The following is a 14,436-nucleotide window of genomic DNA, read 5'->3' on the forward strand; positions in this document are numbered from 1 at the left end:
GAAACCACTTTCTTTGCTCATCCATAAGAAGCAACTCCTCTCCATTCAAGTTTTATCATGAGATTGCAGCAATTCAATCACATCTTCAGGCTCTACTTCCAATTCTAGTTCTCTAGCTGTTTCCACTACATCTGCAGTTACTTCTTCCACTGAAGTCTTGAACCCCTCACATTCATCCATGAGGGCTGGAATCAACTTCTTTCAAGCTCTTGTTAAGACTGATATTTTGACCTCTTCCCACAAATCACAAATGTTCTTAATGGCATCTGAATGGTGAATTCTTTCCAGAAGGTTTTCAATCTACTTTGTCAAGATTCATCAGAGGAATCACTGTCTATGGTAGCTATAGCCTTATGAAATGTATTTCTTAAAAAATAAGACTTGAAAGTTGAAATTACTCCTTGATCCATGGACTGCATAATGGATGTTGTGTTAGCAGGCATGGAAACAACTTGAATCTCATTGTCCATCTCCAGCAGAGCTCTTAGGTGACCAGGTGCATTGTCAATGAGCAGTAATATTTAGAAAAGAATCTTTTTTTCCTGAGTGGTAGGTCTCAACAGTGGGTTTAAAATATTCAGTAAACCATGTGGTAAACAGATATGCTGTCATCCAGGCTATGTTGTTCCATTTATAGAGCATAGGCAGAGTAGATTCTTAAGGGCCCAAGGATCTCGAGAAATGGTAAATGAGTATTAGGTCAACTTAAACTCACCGACTGCATTAGCCCCCTAACAAGAGAGTCAGCCTGTCCTTTGAAGCCCGCCACTGACTTCTCTCTAGCTATGAAAGTTCTCAATGGTATCTTCTTCCAGTAGAAGGTTGTTTCATCTACACTGAAAATCTGTTGTTTTATGTAGCCACCACCTTCATTCATTATCTTAGCTAGATCTTCTGGATAACTTGCTGCAGCTTCTACATCAGCTCTCGATGCTTCCCCTTGCACTTTTATGTTACGGAGGCGGCTTCTCTCCTTAAACCACATGAACCAACTCTGCTAGCTTCAAACTTTCTTCTGCAGCTTCCTCACCTCTCTCAGCCTTCCTAGAATTGAAGGGAGGAGAGGCCTTGCTCTGGATTAGGCTTTGGCTTAAGGGAACATTGTAGCAGGTTTGGTCCTCTATCCAGACCACTAAAACTTTCCCCATATCAGCAGTCAGGCTGTTTTGCTTTCTTATCCTTTGTGTGTTCACTGGAGTAGCACTTTTAATTTCTTTTAAGATCTCCTCCTTTGCATTCACAACTTGACCAACTGTTTGGAACCAAGAGACTTAGCTTTGGCCTGTCTTGGCTTTTGACATGTCTTCCTCACAAAGCTTTTGATTTAAAGTGAGAGATGTGGGACTCTTCCTTTCACTTGAACACTTAGAGACCATTGTAGGGCTATTAACTGGCCTAATTTCAATATTGCTGTGTCTCAGGGAATAGAGAGGCCTGAGAAAAGGGAGCGAGACAAGGGGAACGGCCAGCAGCTGGAGCAATCAGAACACAAACATTTACTGATTAAGTTCACTGTCTTAAATGGGCACAGTTCATGGTGCCCCAAAACAATTACAATAGTAACATCAAAGATCACGGATCACAGATCACCATAACAAATATAATAATAATGAAAAAGTTTGAAATATTGTGAGAATTACCAAAATGTGACACAGAGACATGGAGTGAGCAAATGCTGTTGGAAAATGGTGCCAGCAGACTTGCTCCACACAGGGTTGCCACAAACCTTCAATTTGTAAAAAAATGCAGTATCTGCGAAGCACAATAAAATGAGGTATGCCTAAAAAAAGTTAAACCCTATATAAACAAAAAATAGAGTTAAAGGAAATTTTACTTATATAATTTCCTCTTGTTTTAACAATTATTTAGGGATGCTCAAGTAAAATTTCATTGTACATTTAACGATGAACATTTTTCTGGTGAACAAATCTCTAACTCCAGGTTTCAATATAAAATAACCACTATTTTTAAAGCATATCTTGAATTTGATTGATGATGTTTTAAAATTATGATCAAGCCTACAAATTTCTCTCTTGGTAACATACCATACATGTCAAGTTTTGGTTCTTACCTTTATTTCTAATGTACCACCAAAGCCCATTTTAAACTGTCCATGCATATCTTTGGTAAAAACTCTTTGAAAAGTTTGCTTGAATAAGGAAGTGTTGAAAGAGTCACCCATTACCATGTATCCTCTGCATGGAAAGAGCAAAAAACAATGTGACACAAGGGTCCATGTGTAAAACCAGAAAAGTAAATTATTTTTCAACACTACCAACAAAATTTTAAAGATATTTCCCAAAATGTGTGATATTAACATTAATTTTAAAAACTCAATTATATGAAAATACCCCCACACCACAAATAATCTCAATTCTGAGGGTACCTGAGTGCCCCTAACACTTGTATCTGTCCTCAGTAATTTTTAAAAATTCTTTTTTAAATAGGTAATACATCTGTACATTACAAAATTCAAAAAGTACAAAAGGGTACATAGTAATATATGTGTCTCTCCCATCCCAGTTACCCAGTTCTCCCTACTGGTGAAGACATCTGACAGTTCACAGCATTCAATCTCATTCTTAAAAATAAATATCTCCATGTGTAGTGTGTGTATATGTATATATTGTCTCTGTGTGTCACAGTGAACTTAACAGTGTTATATCCAGTGAATGAGAATACAGGCATATTTTGGGAGCATTTTCACTTTATGCACTTAAGTACTGTTAAATTTTTTTCAGTAACCATGTACCTTTATAAATTTTTTAAGTTTTAAAAAACACTAACTGTCAAATAAAAACTATTCTGAGATGCCATTTCCATCCTAATAAATCAGCAAATCAGTCTGACAACATATTCTGTTGATGAGGCTGTGGAAAAACGGGCATGCTCATAATTGCTTATGGGAATGGAAAATGGTGCAAACCCAATGCAAGGGCACTTGACAGTATCTAACAAAATTACATATGTATTTTCTCTGTAATCCAGCCACCCCACTATTAGGAATCTATCCCAAAGAAAATCGGGCAAACAAAAACCAAAAAGCAAAATATAGGCACAAGTCTATTCACTGAAGTACTATTTATAATAATAAAAGATTGGAAACAATCCAGATGACCATCTATTAGACTAGCTGAATAAAATATGGTACAACCACACAATGGAGTAATATACAGTTGACCCTTGAAAACCACAGGTTTTGAACTGCGTGGGTCCACTTATGAGTGGATTTTTTTCAGTAGTAAATATTACAGAACTACACTATTCACTGATGGTTGAATCTGAGGATGTAGAACTGCAAATATAGAGGAACCACAGATATAGAGGGCCAACTAAAAATTATATTCAGACTTTCCACTATGCAAAGGGTCAGTTCCCCCAATCCTCAAATTGTTCAAGGGTCAACTGTACTACTATAAACCCATTTCCAAGATATAAGTAAAAGATGCAAAGTAGGGGAAGCTATGTAAAATTTTCTACTGTTTAAATTAAAAGGCAGATACATATACCCATACACAACATGAGTACAACATTTATATGTATTTGCTCATCATATTTTTAAAATATTTTAAGTAGTTTTTAAAACAACAATAAAACAATCAAAAATTACATTAGGCAAAAGAAAAAAGCAGATGTGGTATAATTAATCAATGGAAATTTTATTTTTGACACTGCTAAAGTCCTAATTTATGTTATCTCTGATGCTATTATAGACTGTATGCTGTTAAATTTTGTTTGCTCTTTATAGTTGACCCTTGAACAATGTGGAGTTTAGGGCACAGACCCTTATGTGCAGTCAAAAATCTGTGTAAAACTTTATAGTCAGCCCTCCGTATCCATGGTTCCACATCCCTGGATTCAACCAACCAAGGATCATGTAGTACTATAGTATGTATTTATTGAAAAAAATCCACATATAAGTGGACCTGTGCAGTTGAAACCCATGGTGTTCCAGGGTCTACTGTATTTCTTACTGGTATACAAAAATATAGTTGAATTTTGTACACTGACCTTGATTTAGAAGTCTTGACAACTTAACATACTAATTCTAATAGTTTGCATGTAGATTTTTTCAGATTTTCTACTTTTACAAACATGTCATCTAGAATGATCTATGTTATCACTAAACCTAGTAAAACATCCTAAATTAATGGCAACGTATACCATACCCTACTTATCCACTCCCTTTTACAGCAAACCTCTATGAAAGAGCTGTCTATACCTTTACTACTCAGTGTGGCCCTTGGTCCAACAACATTAGCATCACCAAGGGTCTTGTTTGAAAAGCAGAATTTCAAGTCGCATCCTATGCATACTAAATCCAGAATCTATATTTTAACAAGATATCCAACTGACTTGTACATGTGAAATGAAAGTCTGAGAAGCTCTGGTCTATGTCAGCTGCTTCCGATCCCCTCCTCCTGTTCCTTTTCTTATTCACTCTAAGTCAACTTTCAGTGCTCTTAGGAAGGTCACCAATGACCTTCATAGTGTTAAATTACACAATCTTACAATCTCATCCATTTTTATTGCTTTGAAAAACCAACAATAGGGACTTCCCTGGAGGCGCAGTGCTTAAGAATCCGCCTGCCAATGCAGGGGACGTGGGTTCAATACCTGGTCTGGGAAGATCCCACGTGCTGCGGAGCAACTAAGCCCGTATGCCACAACTACTGAAGCCCATGCACTCTAGGGCCCATGCTCCGCAACAAGAGAAGCCACTGCAATGAGAAGCCCACACACCGCAATGAAGAGTAGCCCCGCTTGCCGTAACTAGAGAAAGCCTGTGTGCAGCAACCCAACGCAGCCAAAAAAAAAAACCACAGCAATATTCTGACAACTCCCACATTTATATCTCTAGATATAAATTCACAGCTATCTTCTGCATTGTAGGTTCTAATATCCAACTGCCTACTCAACCTCTCCTCATGGATGCCTACTCGCATCTTAAACCAAACATGTTCAGAACTGAATTCCTAATGTTCTCCCCAAATGTTCCTCCTCCCAGTCTTACCCATTTCAATAAAGGACAATTCAATCCTTCTAGACTCATTTGGTTTTCTCAAACCCCAGATCCAACCTCCTAGCAAATTCTCTGTCTTCTAAATATACCCCAAATCCAACCACTTCTCACCAGCTGTGATGCCACCACTTGATATTCCTGTGTCCCTCTACGTACTAAAGACAACTAAAGTCAAATGATCCTCTTAAAACATTAAGTCAGATCATATCACTCCTCTCCTGAAAACTCTCTAATGACTTCCCATCTCACTCAAAGAAAACTCCAACAAACTAGGGATAGGAACATACTCAACCTGATAAAGGCATCTACAAAAATCCACAGCTAACATTATACTTAATCGTGAAGGATAAAATGGTTTCCCCCTAATATCAAGAACAGGCAAATCTACAGGGACAGAAAGTAGTTTAGTGGTTGTCTAGGCTGAAAGGGGGAGGGGGAGGAAGGAGAAACGCGAAGTGACTGCTAATAGGTACAGAGTTTCTTGCTGGGATAATGTAAATGTCCTAAAATAAAATTATGGTGATGGCTAGAATATACTTAAAAAAAAAAAAAACCATTAAATTATATGCTTTAAATGAGTAAATTTTATGGTATGTGAATTATATCTCAAAAAAGCTACCAAAATAATAATATAAAACAATGACTGAAGGGTATGAAGATGAACTTTTCAAACAGAATTTGTGCCTTTTTAACTGTATTTTAGAAAAAATTTAAAGTAAGCTTTACTGAAAGGAGTATCAAAAACTGTTAATAGCTGTTGCCCTGGGGTGGCAGGATGATGACTATTTTTTTTTTCCATTATTGGTTTATATTTGTAAAGTGTCATTATTAGTTTATAACTGCAATACTTGTAAAAATGTATATACATACCCAGTAAGGTTAGGACAGCATTTCATCTCCAGGAGACCTGTCTGATCTAATGCACATGCATAGATATCAATAACATGACCAGTCGTAGCAGCACGATTAGCCAATGCTTCAAAATGCTACAACAGATTTTTTAAGATCAAATCAGAGTAATGTATAAACGTAATCATCCTATAAATCTTTTGCCATTAATAGATCAAAATGATCTAAGAAATACTAAAAGAATAATCCATAATAATTTAAATGTGATTTGTTCTAATTTAATTTTCTATAACATCTCATAAAATGATACAACTTCTAATAAGTCTGACACTTTCACATTCTTTTCTTTAAATGCCATTCATTCTAAATGAACTCCTAAATTTCGAGCTAACCTTGAAGAAAGGCATGTTGCTCTTCATACATACACATGATGGAAGAACAACACAGAACTCTTTTTCCTGGATAAATCTATACTCAAGTAACATGAAAAATAGGCAATAGCAAAAGCATTAAGATAAACAAATATAAAACTTTTTTTGAAGCTCTAAGAAATACTCCAAATTCAAAAGGGAAATTAGGTGACAGGAAAAAAAGCATCCATTAATAGTGACAAAAATTATCTGTTACTAATTACACCCTAAAAATATAATAATGACTACCAAAAAGAAATATGAGATAATACAGGACAACTAAACTAAAATTGTAAACTCCAGACAATTTTTTTAAAAAGGGGGGGAGGGATGGGACATTAACAAGCAGAACCAATACAAGGGTATCAAGAATCAACAGTAGTGAAAATGAACTGACACAAACCCAGATAAAATTGAAGTTACATGAACAGAGAACAACTTATGAGAAAATGACGGACTATTCAAGCTATGAACAATATACATATCTAAAGGGCAGCCTCTTGGAAATGAAAAATTGGAAAATTCAAGAAATTCTTCCTGATGGAAAAGACATTCTTTAACATGAATATTAAAAAAGACACACAGGTTTTCTCTCAGGAGTAGTTTTTAAAGAGACACCTATTGGTGCCCCCTATTAAGTTTTTAAATATTTAAAACCAGAAAAAATATAACAAATTATCGAGGAAAAAAAAGACTATTTCTCTAATTCTGAGGAGCAGTTGCAGGATCATCACAATATCAGATTTATCATAATGTAATTATATTCTTCCTCTTCCATCAAATGAATTTTTCTAATAAGGCAAAAAGACTTAAAAACCAAAATTACCTTTGTTCCTTTTTTAACATATTTGGCATTGTCTTTTTCAATGTCATGCCATGATCTTATGGGCGTCTTCAATTCATCTCCAACCACCATTCCAGGCCCCTGAGTGGCTGGACCACCAATGAACATCATGATACGAGCACCAGTGTTGGGAAAAGTACACTATCAGGAAAAAGTAACTCATGAGAAGAGTTTAAAGGAAAACATATGGATATACATTTATGATAGTGAATTTTGATATATTCTTTCTAGAAAACAGGAAAGCATACATTTTCCAAGAATAATCAAATGTTTAAAACAAAATTTAAAAACAAGATGTTTGTGTGAATATCTTTCTTTTGAAATCCTATTCTAATAGCAATGCCTTCCTAATTTTAAAATAATCTATAAACCTGATCCCTATAAGCAAGGATGTTCCTCCTGCTTAACTAGTACTAGACAGGGAAGAGTAGGGAAAGAAGAAGAAAAGAGGGTATCTTTTTCTGTTTGGTTGTTATTTTTGTCTTCTATGCTTAAAATACATGCACAACTTATATTTCTAATTCAAACTGATGGATTGAGTACTTCAGTCTACCTCCCCCTTCTTCCCAAGGTGCCAGTGAAATGATATAAATGGTACTGTTTAAAAAATAAATAAGAAAGAGTATTATCAGCAGACTAGAAATTTTGAGGAATCCAAACAACAGATTGTACTGGATTGACAAAAGAATTTTAAATATATATATTATATATAATTTTAAAAATATATATACATATATATATTCCAAAAGTAAGCCAGATCTTCCCAAGGGAATATCTTAAAAACTCCACATTTAGAGTCAAAAAAACACAAAAAGCAGCAATGGGCCAAAGAAGTGCAGTCAGCTCCAGAAACAGCAGCTAATGACAACAGATTTTAGCAATTCCTAAGAACAGCTCTCTGAGAAAAGTAGGCAATCTTCCCAGAGAAGGTTCTCAGCATAGAAATTGGGGGCTGAAAGATACAGAACAGAACACATGTTACAATGAATATCAAAACAAATATGACAACTCTCAAGAGTTTCTAGAATTAAAATCATGGCAAAAGTAAAAATACCTCAACGAATGGGCTAAAAAGCATGTCTGAAGACCAAGTTAGAGATATGGAAAATAAACTTGAAGAAACCTCCAAGAAATAGGAGCAAAGAAGGAAAATATGAGGAAAAAAATAAAGATATGAAGAAATGCAGAAGTGCAGCATCAATCTAATGAATATAGAATAAAAAAGAAAAAAATAAAGTAAGCTGAAGAATGACAGGAGTCTTCAGAATGAAAGGACCTACCAAAAACCAAACATAATTAATGAAAAAATAATCAAACCTAAACGCAGCCTAATGAAATTTCAGAACTCTAAAATTAAAGAGAACATTCTAAAAATGTTCAGTGGGAAAAATAAGTTTCCTGAAAAGGACTAAGAATGAGACTACATCAAATTATCCAATAAACTATCTGTTAGAATACTAGCGAGGAATGGCTCAAAGATCCTATTGAAGATGGCCCACCCAAAGTACAAATGAAGTGAGAGGGAAAAATTAAAAAACATTTTTAGACATGCAAGACCTCAGAAAATTTATAATAAACAAAAGAACTGAGTACAATCCAAAAGAAACAGGGAATCTAGAAAAAACAAATTTAAAGGTATCCTAAGACTTTAATACATGAAAGATTCCCTAGCAAGCAGCAAAACTGCAATGACAAAGAATTACATCTCCTTCTCTATGTGTATAACCACTCCATTCCACAATTAACAATATTTATATATATTTGAAATGCTTTTATTTCTAATTTCTATAAGCAGTTATTGAACAAAAATACACACTGCATTTTCAAGCTACATTATAGCTTCAGAAAAGAATGTCAATGATATACTTTGATGATAATTTTAAAAATCATGATTAACAAATCTAGGCAAGAGCAAGGAAAAAGGCCTTTTACTTTTCATTTTTATACATCCTTGCATATTGTTTGAATGTTTTTATTAGGTATACTTATTACTTCTAAAACATTCTTAAACTAGATTAATAAACAAATAAAAATACTGTTTTCATACTGGGTATCATCCTGCTGAGGTAACAGCAGTCATGTAAAGCTGAAATATCAGTAAAGAACAAGAACAAATTAAAGTATACAAACCACACACCTTCATAACTAGAACACAAAAAGCATTCAAACTTCAAGTTACTTATAAGTAAAAAAATAATAATAAACACTAAGTCCCAGTGAGCTATCTCCCATGCAAGCCTTCACACAAGCAAGGGCAGTTTGGGGAAAAGTACATGGAAGAAAGAAGAAGGAAGCTAGTAGCCAGCATAGAACAACTGCCAGATTCAAATGAAAACTTATTAAGGGGCACTAAAGAAAAGCAAGAAAATAATCAAGAGCATGAAAACGAAATAAATAAGAATAAAAGATCAGAGATAAAGTGGTTGAAATGCAAAACAAGCAAAGATCCAATTTATGTATAATTGGAGTTCTTAAAGAAGATAAACAAAAGAATGAAAAAACTAACACTTAAAACTGTAATACAAGAAAACTTTATAGAAACAAAAGATTTGAATACACATATAGAAAAGGATCACCAGGCACTAGAGAAAATTAACCCACAAGACATACTAGTAACACTCCAAGCAAATGATCAAATAATTTACAAGGGCAAGAGAATTAGGCTGGCATCAGTCTTCTCAAAAACAACATCAAAGCAAGAAAACAATGGAGCATCATTTTCAAAAACTATAGGAAAGAAAGTGAGAACCAAGGCTTTTTATATCCAACCAAGCTATCCTTCAAGTATAAAAAGGCCATAGAAAAGCAGTTTAAACATTCGACAGGTTAGGAAATTCTGTACCCTTAAGTCTTAAGAAATTTATTAGAAGACAAGTTTCATCCAACAAAGGGACTGAGACTACTCTGAGTATATCTTTTTGTACAACTGTGATTTGGAATCATGTTAATGCTTCCCTACGCATATATACACATGCAAAACAAGAATGGGATTTTTAAAAAAGAAATGCACAGAATGTACACCAAATGAAAAACATAACCACACTAAGAGGAGGGAGGTTGTGGATAACTAACCCCGTTCACTTTTGAGTACAGTATATTTTGTCCTGTTTATCCTCAGAATGTTAAAAAATACTGAGCGCTAACTCCTAGGCTTCTTTTTCAGAGGTCCGAGCTAGAAATTCTAAAACTATTCTATGTGTATTCTAGGACGGAGCAAATAAGTAAACATATTTTGAATAGTCCGAACCAGGTTCCTGTGGTCAGAGAAGGGAGTTACAAATATGGGAAGGATAGAATAAACCCTGTGGTACTGAATTGGAATTGGATATATCTGAAAGAACTCTTGGTTTTTAATATATAGCGTTTGTGGTTTTAATAGAGATAGACATAGATGTATGCAGGGGTACTTAGATATATGTGTATATATGCACACATACATACTTAATTATATAGGTATGTGTGTATATATACATTTATAGAAACACACATACATACATATACGTATGCACATACATATATTTCTTAGCTCCATCCGCTAGGACATACAAGCAATGACATTCCAGTAACAGTGAGCACATGAAGCATCTAGATCTGCCTGGTGGAACCAAGAGCTAAAAGAAACCAGGGCTTCAAAATGGCTGATATCAGGTCCAGGGCAGGTGTAAGATGAGCCTTGAACATCTTATTGTACTAGAAAGCAAGCAAATGTTCAGACAATGATGACATATAATAAGGACCCAGGAGCCAGCTTGAAGGGGCTCCCACTGGCCAAATCTGGGACAATTTGAGTATCAAAATAAATAATGACAGTAAAGGAATATAATCCATTGGATGAAATAAGAATTCACACCAATATAAATATATAAATGGGGAAGAACAGAATGCTCTTCCTCAAGTAGAAAGCCAACTAATAAATGTAGAAGAAGTTATGGAATTAGAAAGTCACTATTTAGCACCCATCACAATAATAATTGACCAGGCAAGAATCATGAATGGATGCTAAAACTATTGGGTAAAAGTTTGATGAATATACAAGGTATCTCCCCATTAGATACTTAACTCTACAGTGAAAATAATGTAACTCTACAGTGAAGAAACCTGGCAGAAACCACCTTATCCAAGTGATCAAAGCTAAGTAACAACAGTAGTAATAAAACTTCCTGATATGTTGCATAAGCAGAACACAAATCAGTTTTGCAATATTCCTGCCAAAAGTGCATAAGCTCAATCTACTCATGATTGAAGATCAGATAAACCCAAAAAGTATTGTCATGAAACACAAAGAAAAACTGTGGAACTGTTCCAGAATAAAGGAAGGACACCAAAGAGACATAACAATTGAATACAATACACGGTATTATTAGGATAACTGGTGAAATCTGAATAAAGTTTAAAGATTAGAAAATAGTGTTATATCAATGTTAATTTCATGATTGTTAAATGAACTGCGGTTATACAAAGGAATGTTCTCATGTAATTAAGAAATGCGCACTAAAGAACTTAGAAGTAAAGGGACATCACGTTTGTAACTGACTTTCAAATGGCTTTTTAAAATTTATATGTGTGTAACATATAAATAGATACCTATATATAGCTACATCTATATTTATAGAGAGAGCACACTATCTATATAAATATCTGGAGAGAGAAGGATAAAGCAAATGTAATAAAATGTTAACACTTGAGGAATCTGGGTGAAAGGTTTAAAGGAATTCTTTGAACCATTCTTGTAACTTTTCCATATGTTTGGAATTATGTCAAAGTAGAAAGTTAAAAGAATAAAAAATGATAGCAACAGATAACTCACTGTAAAAAACAGGAAACCACGAATCCACAGTGATATTAATAAATAAATGAATAAATTGAAAGTTTGATGAGGAATAGGATATTTGCATGGTTTCAAAGATCCTCACCATCTAATGTTTATTAATCACAAAAGGAGGGGAAATAAGAGTAATTTTACAGTGGAGAAACCTGGCAGACACGCCTTAATGAGTGATCAAAGTGATAATCATCAATAATGGGCAAATGAAAATCATGTGCCACCTGAGAGGATACAATAAGAAAAGACCATTACTTCTGTGATATTCCTGCCAATGATGCAAGACCTCAATCTAATTGTGAGGCTACATCAAGACAAACCTAATTTGAGAGACACTCTATGTACTGGCTTGAATCTTCCAAAGTGCCAAGGTCATGAAAGTCAAGGAAAGGCTGAGGACCTACACCAGACTAAAGGAGACTAAACGGACATAACCACTACATACATGCCTCTGAATTAAATCCTTTCAGTAAAAGAAATTATTGAGATAACCAGTGAAACTTGAATGAGTTTTGAGAATTAGATGGTAGTAATGTATCAGTGTTATGTATTGTACAGTACATCAGTGTATGTATCATATATTTCAAAACCTGACTTTGAAAGTTGTATTATGGTTATGTAGGAGAATATCCTGGTTTATAGGAAATACAACTAAAGTATTCAAGGGGTTGGTAACATCACTTCAGCAACTTAATCTCAAATAGTTCAGAAAAAAAGTCCTTTGCAGCTTGTCTATAAATTTAATAACATATCAAATTTTAAAAAACATTTTTTAAAAAACTCTTCTAATTACAAAGCTAAGATATGTCAAGTGTAAAATTTTCAAATTCTACTTAAAAGTAAAACTCTCCTTAACCCACCACTGTTAACAATTGGGTAAACATCCTTCCAGAAGCCGCTCTATACACAAAAGGATATACCACAGATCAAACTTTAAATAAAATCACATATGTGCTGTCCTATGACCTGATTTTTCCACCCAACATTATCTTGTACATATCATTCCATACACACACATACACATTTACATTCCAAAACAAAGCTATTGTCACTACCTCAAGTAGTCCTACAGCTATGGAAAGTGCCACCCCAGAGGAACGCAAAGGTCTCTTTCCCTGTGGTACAGGCCATGGGTCTCGCTGCAGTTCTCCCAGAAGATCTGTGAGATTCATATCTATTTTCTGTACTGGCTGCAAGAATCTGCAAAACAAAATTAAGTAAAAAGTCATTTATAAATGTTTGTGGGTGAGGGTTTAAGAAACAAATTGTCCGCTTTCTTAAAAATAGAGAAAAATAATTTGAATACACGGTAGACCAATCGTTCTCAAACTTTTGTGTACATCAAAATTGGTGGGAGGGCTTTTTTTAACATAGATTGCTGGTTCCAGAGTTTTGTTTCAGTAGGTCTGGGGTGGTGACCAAAAATCTGCATTTCAAATAAGTTCCCAGGTGATGTTGCCCACTGGTGAGGAACCACACTGAGTACAGCTACTATAAATAAAACACTCAAACCAAGTATTACTTTGAGACTGCATCTTCCATTTACCAATCTAGTAAGTCTTAAGGTTACTGAATTAATTATGAGAAGATACATCAACTCAGTTTTAGTAAGACCACCTCTGATTAGTAAGTTTAGTGGAAAAAGCTACTACAAGGCTAAGGAGGCAAAATGAAAAGCTTGTGGGGGCACTATTTTTGCTTGGCTGCCCTCAACCACAAAAATTAAGTTTTTCTGAACTTAGAAAATCAAAAGTATATCAAAACTAAAGAAACTCCTTACATTGTAATAATGAAAAACCAACCTTTTCAGCGATGTGATTCTACCTCAACTCTTTAAAAAGTATACTAATGCAATATTTACATTCCTAAAAATATTTAACAATATAGTATCACTGAATCCCTACATTCAAGTTAAGGATATAGGATGCTTAAAATAGCCACACGAATTGTAAAATTCTCTTTGCCGTATTTATTACCTATTGGAAGGAGGTGGCTGCTGTACCTGAGGACCACGTGTTGCTTGAGTAACTGGTACTTTAGAGAGCCCCAGCATTTCCTGTAAAGAGATTATTTTTGTGATATCCATTTAATTACTCCTACAAAGATGTATCAAATATTTATGACATGCAAGGTGCTTCTGTAGGCATTAGGAACACAAAAATAAAGAAAACAAAGTCTCTTCCCTCAGAAAGCAAAAGTTCTAGTTGGGGAGACTGTCAGGTAAACAGTAATAACAATGAAATGATCATCGTAAGACAGCAAAGTACAAGGTGCTATGTGAGCAAAAAAGAGGGATACTAGCTCAGAAATACTTTATTTCTAATTAAGTAAAAGTAAGCTACTGTGTAACTTGAATTTCTCTATTTCTTAACTTGTCTTCATTCATTCCTTTCAGCAACTATATCGCAATGTGCCAGGTATCTAATGTTGAAAAAAATATATAGTCCCTGACCGTATGGAAATTTATATCTGGTGAAACAGACAAGAG

At 34.6% G+C, this 14,436-nt stretch overlaps 1 protein-coding gene across 2 annotated transcripts in view; it reads right to left on the reverse strand.

The window, feature by feature from the left end:
• SEC23A (SEC23 homolog A, COPII coat complex component) overlaps nt 1–14,436 on the reverse strand; it is a 69,558-nt gene that overhangs the window by 35,252 nt on the left and 19,870 nt on the right. For both annotated transcript variants that reach the window (XM_059915680.1, XM_059915679.1), the window contains 5 exons: nt 13,925–14,004; nt 13,004–13,148; nt 7,109–7,267; nt 5,894–6,009; nt 2,072–2,195 (listed from right to left, as the gene is read on the reverse strand). In XM_059915680.1, the coding sequence (XP_059771663.1) occupies nt 2,072–2,195; nt 5,894–6,009; nt 7,109–7,267; nt 13,004–13,148; nt 13,925–14,004 (624 nt within the window). The remainder of the gene's footprint in view (nt 1–2,071; nt 2,196–5,893; nt 6,010–7,108; nt 7,268–13,003; nt 13,149–13,924; nt 14,005–14,436) is intronic.

This window comes from Balaenoptera ricei, chromosome 2, assembly GCF_028023285.1.
Source record: "Balaenoptera ricei isolate mBalRic1 chromosome 2, mBalRic1.hap2, whole genome shotgun sequence".
NCBI classification, from domain to species: domain Eukaryota; kingdom Metazoa; phylum Chordata; class Mammalia; order Artiodactyla; family Balaenopteridae; genus Balaenoptera; species Balaenoptera ricei.